The 20,000-nt window shown below is 43.8% G+C and overlaps 1 protein-coding gene across 4 annotated transcripts in view; it reads right to left on the reverse strand.

Annotated features, from left to right (window-relative positions):
- LOC139532829 (protocadherin-9) overlaps window positions 1–20,000 on the reverse strand; it is a 527,131-nt gene that overhangs the window by 129,974 nt on the left and 377,157 nt on the right. For 2 of the 4 annotated variants that reach the window (XM_071330933.1, XM_071330935.1), the window contains exon 4: window positions 17,707–17,788. In XM_071330933.1, the coding sequence (XP_071187034.1) occupies window positions 17,707–17,788 (82 nt within the window). Of the gene's footprint in view, window positions 1–17,706; window positions 17,903–20,000 lie in introns of all 4 variants that reach the window. The other 2 variants (XM_071330932.1, XM_071330934.1) reach the window with 1 other exon arrangement.

Here is a 20,000-nt window from a genome sequence, read left to right on the forward strand (position 1 = left end):
GAGTCTTGGTTTGATATACAGTTACCAGATGACATGGCATCATACCCTGGGTTATTCTGAATAGAATGAGTCTATGTGTGATATACAGTTACCAGATGACATGGCGTCATACCCTGGGTTATTCTGAACAGAATGAGTCTGTGTGTGATGTACAGTTACCAGATGACATGGCATCATACCCTGGGTTATTCTGAACAGAATGAGTCTGTGTGTGATGTACAGTTACCAGATGACATGGCATCATACCCTGGGTTATTCTGAACAGAATGAGTCTTGGTTTGATACACAGTTACCAGATGACATGGCATCATACCCTGGGTTATTCTGAACAGAATGAGTCTGTGTGTGATATACAGTTACCAGATGACATGGCATCATACCCTGGGTTATTCTGAACAGAATGAGTCTATGTGTGATATACAGTTACCAGATGACATGGCATCATACCCTGGGTTATTCTGAACAGAATGAGTCTGTGTGTGATATACAGTTACCAGATGACATGGCGTCATACCCTGGGTTATTCTAAACAGAATGAGTCTTGGTTTGATACACAGTTACCAGATGACATGGCATCATACCCTGGGTTATTCTGAACAGATTGAGTCTATGTGTGATGTCCAGTTACCAGATGACATGGCATCATACCCTGGGTTATTCTGAACAGAATGAGTGTTGGTTTGATATACTGTGAAAACAATTAGCTGCGGAATATTTATAATGGAGTTCATGACTGCATTCTATGTGCACCAGACTTACCATCTGTTTCTCTGAATTGCCTTTTTGAAAGCCTAACACTGTAAGATCATATTTTATCATTTAGCTAGTCATGTTGGCAATAGAACAGGCTTTCACATGATGCCCACCTGACCCAGATTGGGATCTATAATGGATCGGTTTTTGGGGGGAATGAGTAAACAAAAACAGTAATTGTGTAAAGGCGTGGAAGCAGGGCTGTGTTCCAAACAAATCAACTACATTGTGCTCTAGATCCTCAACGGAACAGCGAGGAGAGATCAGAAAAGCCTCTCATAGTTGAAGACTCCGGTTTGAGTCATAAAAGTGAATTTAAATTGCTTTGGAACTGTGCACAGTCTGGAGAGGTGTGGACACTTGAAGACACCAGTTAGTCCTCTCACTGAAACCCACAGTTTGGAGAGGTGTGTCCACTTGGAGACACCAGTTAGTCCTCTCACTGAAACCCACAGTTTGGAGAGGTGTGGACACTTGAAGACACCAGTTAGTCCTCTCACTGAAACCCACAGTTTGGAGAGGTGTGTCCACTTGGAGACACCAGTTAGTCCTCTCACTGAAACCCACAGTTTGGAGAGGTGTGGACACTTGAAGACACCAGTTAGTCCTCTCACTGAAACCCACAGTTTGGAGAGGTGTGTCCACTTGGAGACACCAGTTAGTCCTCAAACACTAACCTTAAACACTAACCTTAAACCCGAACCTTAAACACAAACCTCAAACACTAACCTTAAACACAAACCTTAAACCCTAACCTTAAACCCTAACCTTAAACACTAATCTTAAACACGAACCTTAAACATTAACCTTAAACCAAAATTCCTAACCCTAAACCTAAATCTAATTCTAACCCTAACTCTAAACCTAACCTTAATTCTAACCCTAAACTTAACCATATTTCTAAACCTAATCCTAAACCTAACCCTAATCCTCCTAACCCTAACCCTAATCCTAATCCTAATCCTAATCCTAATCCTAATCCTAATCCTAACCCTAAATTCTAACTGTTTGTTCTGTCACTGTAAAGACAGGACCAAGCGACGGGCAACGTGACTGTTTGTTCTGTCACCGTAAAGACAGGACCAAACGATGTATTGTCTCTTGCATGGAGGTGTGTTCCCCTGTGACTTGTCATCCATTGAACAACAATCACTTCCTTCCTTCCTTCCTTCCTTCCTTCCTTCCTTCCTTCCTTCCTTCCTTCCTTCCTTCCTTCCTTCCTTCCTTCCTTCCTTCCTTCCTTCCTTCCTTCCTTCCTCCCTCCCTCCCTCCCTCCCTCCCTTCTCTTTCTCATCGGTTTTTCACCCTCTCTTCCAGCCTCTATCTATATACTGTTGGCTTGCAGCCACGCACAACCAAAATGACAGATCCCCCTCACACACACAGAGACACACGCAGGCATGCACGCACACACGCACACAGATACACACACACACACACAAAGAGACACACACACAGACACACACACACAGGCACGGACGCACACACCCACACAGTCGCATACAGACACACACTCACACACAGAAACACACACACAGACACAGAGACACACACACACATACACAGGCACGCACACACGTATACACGCACCGACACACACACAGACACACAAAAGTGGCAATGAATGATAATATTTGACATAAATGTAACTGATTCATTCATCTGGAGAGAGACGTGACATTATTTTTTATTTATTTAACTCTTCATCTAGTTCTATTTTTTCAAACGCTTTAACTACCTGGCAGCTGTACAGGTGTGCATCATTTCTTCTGGAGAGACTTCACTAGACTCAGGAATTCAGAAGGACTTCCTGTCACTTCCCCCTGTCGTCGTCTTGTTTGACTTCCTGGTCGCTTGCATCGTCTTTTAATCAAGATCGAAAGCACATGAATTTTAATCATCTGACTATCTGCCTCTCTGAATGCAGGCTGTGGGTAATTTCTCACACAGGCAGAGTGCACTCTGGGTAATTCTGAACCACCAGGTAAAGTGCTGGCTGCAGGAAAAGAACACAACAGCAACTAAACAAGGAGGGAGAAATGCTGTGTTATCCTGATAAAAATATTATTTTATCCACAACTCATTTTTTTGATGTATGTTACGTTGTCTCCGTCTGGAACAGCCTCTTACTTTTGATGATGTCACCAATCAATCAATAAATCAATCAATGCCTCTAAAGCCATTTTAGGAGAACAACAGGAGGGTTTACTATTTAAACCGCTCCCTTCCTCTTCATCCCACACTCATTTTCCTCCTCTTTTCATTCTCTCTGTTCTCATCAGTCAAGTCTGTCACTTAGTTCACATCTTCTCTCTCCACTCATCTCCTTATCTCCTCTCTCCTTCTCTCTCTGCTCATCTCCTCTCTCCTTCTCTCTCCACTCGTCTCTCGTCTCTCCTCGCTCCTCTCTCCTTCTCTCTCCGCTCATCTCCTCTCTCCTTCTCTCTCCACTTATCTCCTCTCTCCTCTCTCCACTCGTCTCTCCTCTCCTCTCTCCACTTGTCTCTCCTCTCTCCTCTCTCTTCTCTCCTTCTCTCTCTGCTCACCAGGGCCCTATAGAACCCTATTCCCTGTATAGTGCACTACTTTGTATTAGAACCCTATTGCCCCCATTGAACCTGGTAAAAAGTAGTGCACTACATAGGGAATATGGTATAATTTAGGACACAGTCCCTGTTAACTTTATTATCCTCGACCACAGAGACGGGGACAGCCAGCCCTGCCATCCAATGTTCTCCGGCTGCAAACTGCGGTGATTAAATCACGGTGGTTACAGTGATCGGTCCTAAACCACAAACAAACCTCTACCCAGGAAATGATGTGCTGTACAGGAAGCAGAAACGCACAGTGATGAACGGTAGGAGATGGTGATGGGAAGTCCAGTTGGACATGTTTTTACTCTGAACATAACCAAGAGTAACTCTCATAAATTATTTCGGTCCTTAACTTATGTTTCTTATCCTAAAAAAATGTCTTATAAACAAAGTTTCACGGTGAGCAAGTAGTTTCTTTAAATCCAATCGATATATATCCTTCCTATCTGCCAAGGAGAGTAGAGAGCACGCTATCGCCTCTGCATTCTGGGAAACAATTCATAATGGTTATGTTTGTACTTGACTTTAATAGTCAAACGGAGCCAAAACACACTTCAAAAGATGTCTGCCCTCTTCCACCACCCTCTGGTTTCCTGAGGATAGAAACGATGAGGCCCTACGCCACATTCAACCTCAATCTTTAAGTCAGTCTTTACAAATGTGTTGTTTCTGGAAAACCTTTGAACTAAGCTTGGGTTCTCTATCGCAATGTGTTGTGCTGTTGGTGAATGGAAATCATTTAATATTATCTGCAGTAGGTACATCTATCTGTAAACTTCTACAACACAGCAGTAGGTACATCTATCTGTAAACTTCAACAACACAGCAGTAGGTACATATATCTGTAAACTTCCTCAACACAGCAGTAGGTACATCTATCTGTAGACATCAACAACACAGCAGTAGGTACATCTATCTGTAGACTTCAACAACACAGCAGTAGGTACATATATCTGTAAACTTCCTCAACACAGCAGTAGGTACATCTATCTGTAGACATCAACAACACAGCAGTAGGTACATCTATCTGTAGAAGACTTCTACAACACAGCAGTAGGTACATCTATCTGTAGACTTCTACAACACAGCAGTAGGTACATCTATCTGTAGACTTCTACAACACAGCAGTAGGTACATCTATCTGTAGACTTCTACAACACAGCAGTAGGTACATCTATCTGTAGAAGACTTCAACAACACAGCAGTAGGTATATCTATCTGTAGACTTCTACAACACAGCAGTAGGTACATCTATCTGTGGACTTCAACAACACAGCAGTAGGTACATCTATCTGTAGACTTCAACAACACAGCAGTAGGTACATCTATCTGTAGACATCAACAACACAGCAGTAGGTACATCTATCTGTAGACTTCAACAACACAGCAGTAGGTACATCTATCTGTAGAAGACTTCAACAACACAGCAGTAGGTACATCTATATGTAGACTTCAACAACACAGCAGTAGGTACATCTATCTGTAGAAGACTTCAACAACACAGCAGTAGGTACATCTATCTGTAGACTTCTACAACACAGCAGTAGGTACATCTATCTGTAGAAGAGTTCAACAACACAGCAGTAGGTACATCTATCTGTAGACTTCTACAACACAGCAGTAGGTACATCTATCTGTAGACTTCCTCAACACAGCAGTAGGTACATCTATCTGTAGACTTCAACAACACAGCGGTAGGTACATCTATCTGTAGACTTCTACAACACAGCAGTAGGTACATCTATCTGTAGACTTCTTCAACACAGCGGTAGGTACATCTATCTGTAGACTTCCTCAACACAGCAGTAGGTACATCTATCTGTAGACTTCAACAACACAGCGGTAGGTACATCTATCTGTAGACTTCCTCAACACAGCAGTAGGTACATCTATCTGTAGACTTCTACAACACAGCAGTAGGTACATCTATCTGTAGACTTCCTCAACACAGCAGTAGGTACATCTATCTGTAGACTTCAACAACACAGCAGTAGGTACATCTATCTGTAGAAGACGTCTACAACACAGCAGTAGGTACATCTATCTGTAGAAGACGTCAACAACACAGCAGTAGGTACATCTATCTGTAGAAGACGTCTACAACACAGCAGTAGGTACATCTATCTGTAGAAGACATCCACAACACAGCAGTAGGTACATCTCTCTGTAGACTTCTTCAACACAGCGGTAGGTACATCTATCTGTAGACTTCTACAACACAGCAGTAGGTACATCTATCTGTAGACTTCCACAACACAACAGTAGGTACATCAATATGTAGAAGACTTCAACAACACAGCAGTAGGTACATCTATCTGTAGAAGACTTCCACAACACAGCAGTAGGTACATCTATCTGTAGACTTCTACAACACAGCAGTAGGTACATCTATCTGTAGAAGACTTCCACAACACAGCAGTAGGTACATCTATCTGTAGGAGACATCCACAACACAGCAGTAGGTACATCTATCTGTAGACTTCAACAACACAGCAGTAGGTACATCTATCTGTAGACTCCAACAACACAGCAGTAGGTACATCTATCTGTAGACTTCAACAACACAGCAGTAGGTACATCTATCTGTAGACTTCTACAACACAGCAGTAGCTCTCTATTGAATGTAACGATCTAATTGATCTTACCAATGAAAGGTTTACAAATGGATATCCATAGCTAACAGCTTCCAGGCCTGGACAACATGTCTGTAAATCGCTGCACATGAATCAAATGAATGTAAATATTAAATTAGCCCTGCTTATATCTTGAATTTATTCTGAACACAATTTACATTGTTGTGAAATGAGTATTTGTTGCATAGCAACTAGTGGATTATTGCCTGTAATTATTTCCAAGCTCTTTGCTGAAACTGCAAAGACAGTTTGGCAAATTACACACTAATGATAGCCAGATTATTATCTCAACACACACACACACACACACACACACACACACACACACACACACACACACACACACACACACACACACACACACACACACACACACACACACACACACACACACACACACACACACACACACACACACACACACACACACACACACACACACACTAAACACAGAGCCTGTTTATAACCATCCATTGAAGAAGGTCCTTCAGCTGAACTGCAGGTTAAGGAGTTATCAATCACCCAAACATCATTTACCTCAACGACCCCTCTCTGGGTTCTATATAATACATACACACCATCATTTACCTCAACGACCCCTCTCTGGGTTCTATATAATACATACACACCATCATTTACCTCAACGACCCCTCTCTGGGTTCTATATAATACATACACACCATCATTTACCTCAACAACCCCTCTCTGGGTTCTATATAATACATACACACCATCATTTACCTCAACGACCCCTCTCTGGGTTCTATATAATACATACACACCATCATTTACCTCTACGACCCCTCTCTGGGTTCTATATAATACATACACACCATCATTTACCTCAACGACCCCTCTCTGGGTTCTATATAATACATACACACCATCATTTACCTCAACGACCCCTCTCTGGGTTCAATATAATACATACACACCATCATTTACCTCAACGACCCCTCTCTGGGTTCTATATAATACATACACACCATCATTTACCTCAACGACCCCTCTCTGGGTTCTATATAATACATACACACCATCATTTACCTCAACGACCCCTCTCTGGGTTCTATATATTACATACACACCATCATTTACCTCAACGACCCCTCTCTGGGTTCTATATAATACATACACACCATCATTTACCTCAACGACCCCTCTCTGGGTTCTATATAATACATGCACACCATCATTTACCTCAACGACCCCTCTCTGGGTTCTGTATAATACATACACACCATCATTTACCTCAACGACCCCTCTCTGGGTTCTATATAATACATACACACCATCATTTACCCCAACGACCCCTCTCTGGGTTCTATATAATACATATAAACCATCATTTACCTCTACGACCCCTCTCTGAGTTCAATATAATACATACACACCATCATTTACCTCAACGACCCCTCTCTGGGTTCTATATAATACATACACACCATCATTTACCTCAACGACCCCTATCTGGGTTCTATATAATACAAATAAACCATCATTTACCTCTACGACCCCTCTCTGAGTTCAATATAATACATACACACCATCATTTACCTCAACGACCCCTCTCTGGGTTCTATATAATACATACACACCATCATTTACCTCAACGACCCCTCTCTGGGTTCTATATAATACATACACACCATCATTTACCTCAACGACCCCTCTCTGGGTTCTATATAATACATACACACCATCATTTACCTCAAAGACCCCTCTCTGGGTTCAGTATAATACATACACACCATCATTTACCTCAAAGACCCCTCTCTGGGTTCTATATAATACATACACACCATCATTTACCTCAAAGACCCCTCTCTGGGTTCTATATAATACATACACACCATCATTTACCTCTACGACCCCTCTCTGGGTTCTATATAATACATACACACCATCATGTACCTCAAAGACCCCTCTCTGGGTTCTATATAATACATACACACCATCATTTACACCAACGACCCCTCTCTGAGTTCTATATAATACATACACACCATCATTTACCTCAACGACCCCTCTCTGGGTTCAGTATAATACATACACACCATCATTTACCTCAACGACCCCTCTCTGGGTTCTATATAATACATACACACCATCATTTACCTCAACGACCCCTCTCTGGGTTCTATATAATACATACACACCATCATTTACCTCAACGACCCCTCTCTGGGTTCTATATAATACATACACACCATCATTTACCTCAACGACCCCTCTCTGTGTTCTATATAATACATACACACCATCATTTACCTCAACGACCCCTCTCTGGGTTCTATATAATACATACACACCATCATTTACCTCAACGACCCCTCTCTGGGTTCTATATAATACATACACACCATCATTTACCTCAACGACCCCTCTCTGGGTTCTATATAATACATACACACCATCATTTACCTCAACGACCCCTCTCTGGGTTCTATATAATACATACACACCATCATTTACCTCAACGACCCCTCTCTGGGTTTTATATAATACATACACACCATCATTTACCTCAACGACCCCTCTCTGGGTTCTATATAATACATACACACCATCATTTACCTCAACGACCCCTCTCTGGGTTCTATATAATACATACACACCATCATTTACCTCAACGACCCCTCTCTGGGTTCTATATAATACATACACACCATCATTTACCTCAACGACCCCTCTCTGGGTTCTATATAATACATACACACCATCATTTACCTCAACGACCCCTCTCTGGGTTCTATATAATACATACACACCATCATTTACCTCAACGACCCCTCTCTGGGTTCTATATAATACATACACACCATCATTTACCTCAACGACCCCTCTCTGGGTTCTATATAATACATACACACCATCATTTACCTCAACGACCCCTCTCTGGGTTCTATATAATACATACACACCATCATTTACCTCAACGACCCCTCTCTGGGTTCTATATAATACATACACACCATCATTTACCTCTACGACCCCTCTCTGGGTTCTATATAATACATACACACCATCATTTACCTCAACGACCCCTCTCTGGGTTCTATATAATACATACACACCATCATTTACCTCAACGACCCCTCTCTGGGTTCAATATAATACATACACACCATCATTTACCTCAACGACCCCTCTCTGGGTTCTATATAATACATACACACCATCATTTACCTCAACGACCCCTCTCTGGGTTCTATATAATACATACACACCATCATTTACCTCAACGACCCCTCTCTGGGTTCTATATATTACATACACACCATCATTTACCTCAACGACCCCTCTCTGGGTTCTATATAATACATACACACCATCATTTACCTCAACGACCCCTCTCTGGGTTCTATATAATACATGCACACCATCATTTACCTCAACGACCCCTCTCTGGGTTCTGTATAATACATACACACCATCATTTACCTCAACGACCCCTCTCTGGGTTCTATATAATACATACACACCATCATTTACCCCAACGACCCCTCTCTGGGTTCTATATAATACATATAAACCATCATTTACCTCTACGACCCCTCTCTGAGTTCAATATAATACATACACACCATCATTTACCTCAACGACCCCTCTCTGGGTTCTATATAATACATACACACCATCATTTACCTCAACGACCCCTCTCTGGGTTCTATATAATACATATAAACCATCATTTACCTCTACGACCCCTCTCTGAGTTCAATATAATACATACACACCATCATTTACCTCAACGACCCCTCTCTGGGTTCTATATAATACATACACACCATCATTTACCTCAACGACCCCTCTCTGGGTTCTATATAATACACACACACCATCATTTACCTCAACGACCCCTCTCTGGGTTCTATATAATACATACACACCATCATTTACCTCAACGACCCCTCTCTGGGTTCTATATAATACATACACGCCATCATTTACCTCAACGACCCCTCTCTGGGTTCTATATAATACATACACACCATCATTTACCTCAAAGACCCCTCTCTGGGTTCAGTATAATACATACACACCATCATTTACCTCAAAGACCCCTCTCTGGGTTCTATATAATACATACACACCATCATTTACCTCAAAGACCCCTCTCTGGGTTCTATATAATACATACACACCATCATTTACCTCTACGACCCCTCTCTGGGTTCTATATAATACATACACACCATCATGTACCTCAAAGACCCCTCTCTGGGTTCTATATAATACATACACACCATCATTTACACCAACGACCCCTCCCTGAGTTCTATATAATACATACACACCATCATTTACCTCAACGACCCCTCTCTGGGTTCTATATAATACATACACACCATCATTTACCTCAACGACCCCTCTCTGGGTTCTATATAATACATACACACCATCATTTACCTCAACGACCCCTCTCTGGGTTCTATATAATACATACACACCATCATTTACCTCAACGACCCCTCTCTGTGTTCTATATAATACATACACACCATCATTTACCTCAACGACCCCTCTCTGGGTTCTATATAATACATACACACCATCATTTACCTCAACGACCCCTCTCTGGGTTCTATATAATACATACACACCATCATTTACCTCAACGACCCCTCTCTGGGTTCTATATAATACATACACACCATCATTTACCTCAACGACCCCTCTCTGGGTTCTATATAATACATACACACCATCATTTACCTCAACGACCCCTCTCTGGGTTCTATATAATACATACACACCATCATTTACCTCAACGACCCCTCTCTGGGTTCTATATAATACATACACACCATCATTTACCTCAACGACCCCTCTCTGGGTTCTATATAATACATACACACCATCATTTACCTCAACGACCCCTCTCTGGGTTCTATATAATACATACACACCATCATTTACCTCAACGACCCCTCTCTGGGTTCTATATAATACATACACACCATCATTTACCTCAACGACCCCTCTCTGGGTTCTATATAATACATACACACCATCATTTACCTCAACGACCCCTCTCTGGGTTCTATATAATACATACACACCATCATTTACCTCAACGACCCCTCTCTGGGTTCTATATAATACATACACACCATCATTTACCTCAACGACCCCTCTCTGGGTTCTATATAATACATACACACCATCGTTTACCTCAACGACCCCTCTCTGGGTTCTATATAATACATACACACCATCATTTACCTCTACGACCCCTCTCTGGGTTCTATATAATACATACACACCATCATTTACCTCAACGACCCCTCTCTGGGTTCTATATAATACATACACACCATCATTTACCTCAACGACCCCTCTCTGGGTTCTATATAATACATACACACCATCATTTACCTCAACGACCCCTCTCTGGGTTCTATATAATACATACACACCATCATTTACCTCAACGACCCCTCTCTGGGTTCAATATATTACATACATTACAATGAACCAATCAGCAGCTGACAGAAATACTGTGTTGTCATAGCATGTTGAATATGATTAAATGTTTCTATTTAATCTGGTGGTCCGTTAATAACACGGTTTGATACGATGTCTTGTCATTGTTTTTGGTTTAAAAGACGACAACACCAGAAAAGCCAAGCACTTAATGTTAATGCAGTCATGAAAACAGCTTATTTGATTGGATGCATTTAAATGGACCTTCTCTGCTGGTTTCTATGTGTTCTGCTGTCTACAATTTCCCCCAATATGGGTCTCTCAGAGTCTTTCAGGAGCCAAGCTGCCAACTGAGGTTAGGAAGTTAGGCTCTCACTCTCTCTCTCTCTTTCTCTCTGTCACTCTCTCTCTTTCTCTCTGTCACTCTCTCCTCTTTCTCTCTGTCACTCTCTCTCCTCTTTCTCTCTGTCACTCTCTCCCCTATTTCTCTCTGTCTCTCTCACACCTCTCTTTCTCTCTCTCGCCTCTCTCTCTCTCCCCCCACTCTCTCTCTCTCTCGACTGTCTATCTCCCCTCTCTGTCTCCCCTCTCAATTCAATTTAAGAGCTTTATTTGCATGGAAAACATATTTTTAAATTGCCATAGCAAATGAAATAGATAATTAACAAAGTGACGCTCTCTATCTCAGATATATTTATTTATTTTTCATCACCAGATCCCTAAGAAGGACCAAACATCTGTAAATCCACAGCAGTAGGAAATAAAGGTAGAAAAATATGTAGAAAATTGAGTTATCACGTCTTGAAGCTGAATGCAGTGCCTTCAAACACCTCGCCTCTCTCTCCGTCTCTCCAACTCTCTCTCACGCCTCTCTCTCTCCCTCTCTCTCTCTCTCACACCTCTTCCTCCGTCTCTCCAACTCTCTCTCCCCCCTCTCGAATTCTTTTTAAGGGCTTTATTGGCATGGGAAACATGTTTAAATTGCCAAAGCAAGTGAAATAGATAATAAACAAAAGTGAAATAAACAATAAAAAATGAACACTAACATTACACTTATAAAAGTTAATTAAGAATATAATTAAGATTCTCTCTCTCTCTCTCTCTCTCTCTCTCTCTCTCTCTCTCTCTCTCTCTCTCTCTCTCTCTCTCTCTCTCTCAGTATATCAGTTGATAGGTCTGTATCTCTCTCTCTCTCTCTCTCTCTCTGTCTCTCTCTCTCTCTCTCAGCTATATGCTATTTATTTATTTTTCATCTCCAGATCCCTAAGAGGGACCAAACATCTGTAATACCACAGCAGTAGGAAATAAAGGCAGATCAATATGTAGGAAATCACAAATACTTCAAACATCAAAAGGTGAATTGACTGGACTAAAATATTGTGACAAAGAGGAGAGAGACCTCTGCTATGTGTCTCAGTCGTTCATAAGAGGAGAGAGACCTCTGCTATGTGTCTCAGTCGTTCATAAGAGGAGAGAGACCTCTGCTATGTGTCTCAGTCGTTCATAAGAGGAGAGAGACCTCTGCTATGTGTCTCAGTCGTTCATAAGAGGAGAGAGACCTCTGCTATGTGTCTCAGTCGTTCATAAGAGGAGAGAGACCTCTGCTATGTGTCTCATTCGTTCATAAGAGGAGAGAGACCTCTGCTATGTGTCTCAGTCGTTCATAAGAGGAGAGAGACCTCTGCTATGTGTCTCAGTCGTTCATAAGAGGAGAGAGACCTCTGCTATGTGTCTCAGTCGTTCATAAGAGGAGAGAGACCTCTGCTATGTGTCTCAGTCGTTCATAAGAGGAGAGAGACCTCTGCTATGTGTCTCAGTCGTTCATAAGAGGAGAGAGACCTCTGCTATGTGTCTCAGTCGTTCATAAGAGGAGAGAGACCTCTGCTATGTGTCTCAGTCGTTCATAAGAGGAGAGAGACCTCTGCTATGTGTCTCAGTCGTTCATAAGAGGAGAGAGACCTCTGCTATGTGTCTCAGTCGTTCATAAGAGGAGAGAGACCTCTGCTATGTGTCTCAGTCGTTCATAAGGAGAGAGACCTCTGCTATGTGTCTCAGTCGTTCATAAGAGGAGAGAGACCTCTGCTATGTGTCTCAGTCGTTCATAAGAGGAGAGAGACCTCTGCTATGTGTCTCAGTCGTTCATAAGAGGAGAGAGACCTCTGCTATGTGTCTCAGTCGTTCATAAGAGGAGAGAGACCTCTGCTATGTGTCTCAGTCGTTCATAAGAGGAGAGAGACCTCTGCTATGTGTCTCAGTCGTTCATAAGAGGAGAGAGACCTCTGCTATGTGTCTCAGTCGTTCATAAGAGGAGAGAGACCTCTGCTATGTGTCTCTATGTTGCTACAAACGGTGTGATCATCAAATCAATATTCAACCTTTTTTTTTTTAAGTCTTTATTATAAACACACAAGGAAGTGGATTTGTTGATAAGTGTAACAGGTTTAACTAATGTTTCCATTGGGTAGAAAGCGAGGAGAGTTGGGGTGAAATCAATAGCCCCTAATTTATGTATATATACATTCCCAAGGTGATTACCTGGAACGTCGGGGGACTTAATAACGAAAAGGACTTTGTCAACTGCGTGAAAGGCTTGTAGTTTGCTGCTGCTGACCCGTGATAGATGTTGCAAGTCGTAGGCTCTGTCCTAAATGAAACCCTGTTTCCCCTACGTGGTGGACTACAATTCACCATAGGGCTCTGATCAGATGTAGTGCACTATACAGGAGATAGGGTGGCATTTGTGCCACAGTTTTCGAGTGCTGTTGTCCAATATTTAATTAAAAAAAAAACTAGGATATATGGCCGACTCTGGTCGTGTTCTCTAATTAATTACAAGTCTTAACTTAATTGGTTTGTTGTTAATTGGAGTGTGCAGCGACAATGTTAGCTCTATCGTGACGGACAATTAGCACAAAGTCGACACAAAAAAAAGCTTCAATTAAAGTGTTGTTGATTACAGGTCTGAGTACTGACCACCAACGAACCGCCTTCACGATAGCAGAATACAAAATGCAGTTGAGTCTAGCATCATATTTACAGGATGAAGGTGTCGACCAGGTTACAGACGCTTCACCAAAAATTTTACTTTTGGTCTTACATTTCTCAAACAGATTTTTTGGGGTGAAAAACCATATATATCACAGCCTTGCTGTTTACTGAATGTGCTTGAGTTATGCATGACGTTATGCAGGTCCGACCTCTGGGTGATGTACTGCGGTACTCCTTCACCCCTAACAGTCAGTTTAGTACCGACCTCTGGGTGATGTACTGCGGTACTCCTTCACCCCTAACAGTCAGTTTAGTACCGACCTCTGGGTGATGTACTGCGGTACTCCTTCACCCCTAACAGTCAGTTTAGTACTGACCTCTGGGTGATGTACTGCGGTACTCCTTCACCCCTAACAGTCAGTTTAGTACCGACCTCTGGGTGATGTACTGCGGTACTCCTCCACCCCTAACAGTCAGTTTAGTACCGACCTCTGGGTGATGTACTGCGGTACTCCTCCACCCCTAACAGTCAGTTTAGTACTGACCTCTGGGTGATGTACTGCGGTACTCCTTCACCCCTAACAGTCAGTTTAGTACCGACCTCTGGGTGATGTACTGCGGTACTCCTTCACCCCTAACAGTCAGTTTAGTACCGACCTCTGGGTGATGTACTGCGGTACTCCTTCACCCCTAACAGTCAGTTTAGTACTGACCTCTGGGTGATGTACTGCGGTACTCCTTCACCCCTAACAGTCAGTTTAGTACCGACCTCTGGGTGATGTACTGCGGTACTCCTCCACCCCTAACAGTCAGTTTAGTACCGACCTCTGGGTGATGTACTGCGGTACTCCTCCACCCCTAACAGTCAGTTTAGTACCGACCTCTGGGTGATGTACTGCGGTACTCCTCCACCCCTAACAGTCAGTTTAGTACTGACCTCTGGGTGATGTACTGCGGTACTCCTTCACCCCTAACAGTCAGTTTAGTACCGACCTCTGGGTGATGTACTGCGGTACTCCTTCACCCCTAACAGTCAGTTTAGTACCGACCTCTGGGTGATGTACTGTGGTACTCCTTCACCCCTAACAGTCAGTTTAGTACTGACCTCTGGGTGATGTACTGCGGTACTCCTTCACCCCTAACAGTCAGTTTAGTACTGACCTCTGGGTGATGTACTGCGGTACTCCTTCACCCCTAACAGTCAGTTTAGTACCGACCTCTGGGTGATGTACTGCGGTACTCCTTCACCCCTAACAGTCAGTTTAGTACTGACCTCTGGGTGATGTACTGCGGTACTCCTTCACCCCTAACAGTCAGTTTAGTACTGACCTCTGGGTGATGTACTGCGGTACTAGTCCACCCCTAACAGTCAGTTTAGTACTGACCTCTGGGTGATGTACTGCGGTACTCCTCCACCCCTAACAGTCAGTTTAGTACCGACCTCTGGGTGATGTACTGCGGTACTAGTCCACCCCTAACAGTCAGTTTAGTACTGACCTCTGGGTGATGTACTGCGGTACTCCTTCACCCCTAACAGTCAGTTTAGTACCGACCTCTGGGTGATGTACTGCGGTACTCCTCCACCCCTAACAGTCAGTTTAGTACCGACCTCTGGGTGATGTACTGCGGTACTCCTTCACCCCTAACAGTCAGTTTAGTACCGACCTCTGGGTGATGTACTGCGGTACTCCTTCACCCCTAACAGTCAGTTTAGTACCAACCTCTGGGTGATGTACTGCGGTACTCCTTCACCCCTAACAGTCAGTTTAGTACCGACCTCTGGGTGATGTACTGCGGTACTCCTTCACCCCTAACAGTCAGTTTAGTACCAACCTCTGGGTGATGTACTGCGGTACTCCTTCACCCCTAACAGTCAGTTTAGTACCAACCTCTGGGTGATGTACTGCGGTACTCCTCCACCCCTAACAGTCAGTTTAGTACCGACCTCGGGGTGATGTACTGCGGTACTCCTTCACCCCTAACAGTCAGTTTAGTACCGACCTCTGGGTGATGTACTGCGGTACTCCTCCACCCCTAACAGTCAGTTTAGTACCGACCTCGGGGCTAAGCTCTTTCTCCTCCTCTCTCCTCACCTCTTAATGATAAAAGGGGATAAGTGGGTCGTGGAACAATCCCACTAGAAATACTTCTAGTTGAAAAGTTAAACATTTCAGGTCTACGTCGTGCCGCCGGGTCTCCAACTGGGAAATCATCTCTAAATAAATCCAATGAGCTTCACAAATAGGTGAGTAGACTACGGGGACCTCCGCTGTACACCTGGGAACATCTAACAGGAAGCAGGTTGGAGGACAGTACAGACTACGGGGAACTCCGCTGTACACCTGGGAACATCTAACAGGAAGCAGGTTGGAGGACAGTACATTAACACTGAGCAATAAATTAGTGCAAAATAAAAAAGTTCTCACGAACACGCTTTTAAAGAGATCAAATGACACTACATTAATTTACATTTCATTAAGAAGGTTATTTTCACACATTTCCCAAACTGGGACACTCTAAACATCCTCTATTCGCTCCTCCTTTAGGATTACATTTTTTCTGGTTAAATAGTTTCTGGGGATTGATGTGGTCTTACATCTTCCGGTTGGAACACAGGTGCTAAAGTTTTAAGACAAAGGAAATGTATGAAATGTAATAAAATGTCTCTTTGCACAGATGCTCCCCTTCCTGTCAGAGAAGAAGAGGAGAGGGCAGGAGGAGAAGATCAAGAGGAGAGAGAAGAAGAAGGAGAAGATCAAGAGGAGAGAGAAGAAGAAGGAGAAGATGAAGAGGAGAGAGAAGAAAGAGAAGATGAAGAGGAGAGAGAAGAAAGAGAGTAGAGTAGACCAACAGACTGTTGGGGTCAGAGGTGAAGAGAAGGAGAGTAGACCAGACCAACAGACAGTTGGGGTCAGAGGTGAACAGAAGGAGAGAAGGAGAGTAGACTAGACCAACAGACAGTTGGGGTCAGAGGTGAACAGAAGGAGAGAAGGAGAGTAGACTAGACCAACAGACAGTTGGGGTCAGAGGTGAACAGAAGGAGAGAAGGAGAGTAGACTAGACCAACAGACAGTTGGGGTCAGAGGTGAACAGAAGGAGAGAAGGAGAGTAGACTAGACCAACAGACAGTTGGGGTCAGAGGTGAACAGAAGGAGAGAAGTAGACTAGACCAACAGACTGTTGGGGTCAGAGGTGACGAGAAGGAGAGTAGACTAGACCAACAGACAGTTGGGGTCAGAGGTGAACAGAAGAAGGGAGAAGAGGATGAGAGCAAACCAGCAGACCAGGAAACCAGGTGACTCACTCACCAGAGTTGGGGTCAGAGTTCCCGTCGGCTTCGGTCCTCTTGTCCGGGGAGGCCTGTTGGTAGAAGTCTTCCTGCGCCTGGCCCTGCACCAGAGGGAGAGGGCATGAGAGGAGCGTGGGCTCGTGGTCCCCCAGCCCACTGTCACTGCAGCTCTCCTGAGAACCGTCTGGCAGGTGAAACGTGACGCGGCGCTGCGACTAGAACCAAGAGACAAAACAGGGCCGCGTCGTTAGCTAAGGGCTCAGGGATTTAACGCGTCACTGCAATCCTCGTGGGGATTAAAAAGGACACCTGTGTTAGGCTGATGTTTTTAAGTCTGATGTTGATATTGTAAACGATCAGTCTGTACATCTGATGTCCTCTGATAACATCGATGGTCTAACATAACAAAAGGTCATATGGACAGAGAGGATTAAGTAAACTGTTGACGGAGCGATCCATCAAATTGATACAGACACTGATCCAAATTCACAGACGCCAACATATTTGAAGAGGAGGTGTGAGGGTTGGAGAGAGAGAGAGGGGATAAACCACAAATGTAAGTTTGAGTAATGATCGTCTTCATTCGTGGTCTAAATTTTGGCGCTTCGTTAACCACCCATTGGTTGATCGTTTTGGGAGCGGGGGGGGGGGGGGGGCAGACGGTGTGAGATGATTTACTAAGGAACACTACAGCCACGTTTCACTGCACAACTTAAACACCTTCCACTGGCATCTGCAGAACCAAATAACGTAGTTGGTTATGATGTCATAGATAAAGGACGACTGAAAAGGAGAGAGAGCAATGATGTCATCATTACACGACCTACACTCTACCATCCACTACCTACACTCTACCATCCACTACCTACACTCTACCATCCACTACCTACACTCTACCATCCACTACCTACACTCTACTAGACACTACCTACACTCTACCATCCACTACCTACACTCTACTAGACACTACCTACACTCTACCATCCACTACCTACACTCTACTAGACACTACCTACACTCTACCATCCACTACCTACACTCTACTAGACACTACCTACACTCTACTAGACACTACCTACACTCTACCATCCACTACCTACACTCTACTAGACACTACCTACACTCTACCATCCACTACCTACACTCTACTAGACACTACCTACACTCTACCATCCACTACCTACACTCTACTAGACACTACCTACACTCTACTAGACACTACCTACACTCTACCATCCACTACCTACACTCTACCATCCACTACCTACACTCTACCATCCACTACCTACACTCTACCATCCACTACCTACACTCTACCATCCACTGCCTACACTCTACCATCCACTACCTACACTCTACCATCCACTACCTACACTCTACTAGACACTACCTACACTCTACTAGACACTACCTACACTCTACCATCCACTACCTACACTCTACCATCCACTACCTACACTCTACCATCCACTGCCTACACTCTACCATCCACTACCTACACTCTACCATCCACTACCTACACTCTACTAGACACTACCTACACTCTACTAGACACTACCTACACTCTACCATCCACTACCTACACTCTACCATCCACTACCTACACTCTACCATCTACTACCTACACTCTTCTAGACAGACAGGCAGGCAGACAGGCAGGCAAACAAGCAGACAGACAGGCAGGCAAACAGGCAGACAGGCAGACAGGCAAACAGTCAAACAGGCAGCCAGGCAGACAGGCAGGCAAACAGACAGGCAGGCAGACAGGCAAACAGTCAAGCAGGCAGGCAGGCAGACAGGCAGGCAAACAGACAGGCAAACAGGCAGGCAGGCAGGCAGACAGGCAGACAGGCAGGCAGGCAGGCAGACAGGCAGACAGGCAAACAGGCAGGCAGGCAGGCAGGCAGGCAGGCAGGCAAACAGTCAAACAGGCAGGCAAACAGGCAGGCAGACAGGCAGGCAAACAGGCAGGCAAACAGTCAAACAGGCAGACAGGCAAACAGGCACAAGCTCACACTCACACCACACACAAAGCTACACACTCAAATCTGCACATTGAAATTCCATATTGAATGTTACCAGTTTTAATTGAGACCATATTTCCATTTCATTATAATGACATTTCCTCAGGCCTTTCTTTTCGGCTTTGTATTTTCAGCCCAGAAACAAGCCTCCAGCCTTTTCTTTCCACCAGCTAACCTTTCTCTCTACACAGAGAGGTCCCTGCTATACACACCCACACACACACACCCACACAACCTTTTCCCCGCGCAACACAGAGAAGTCCCTGCCATCTCTTCAGCAACACACCGA

The sequence above is a fragment of the Salvelinus alpinus genome, chromosome 10 (assembly GCF_045679555.1).
Source record: "Salvelinus alpinus chromosome 10, SLU_Salpinus.1, whole genome shotgun sequence".
Classification (NCBI taxonomy): domain Eukaryota; kingdom Metazoa; phylum Chordata; class Actinopteri; order Salmoniformes; family Salmonidae; genus Salvelinus; species Salvelinus alpinus.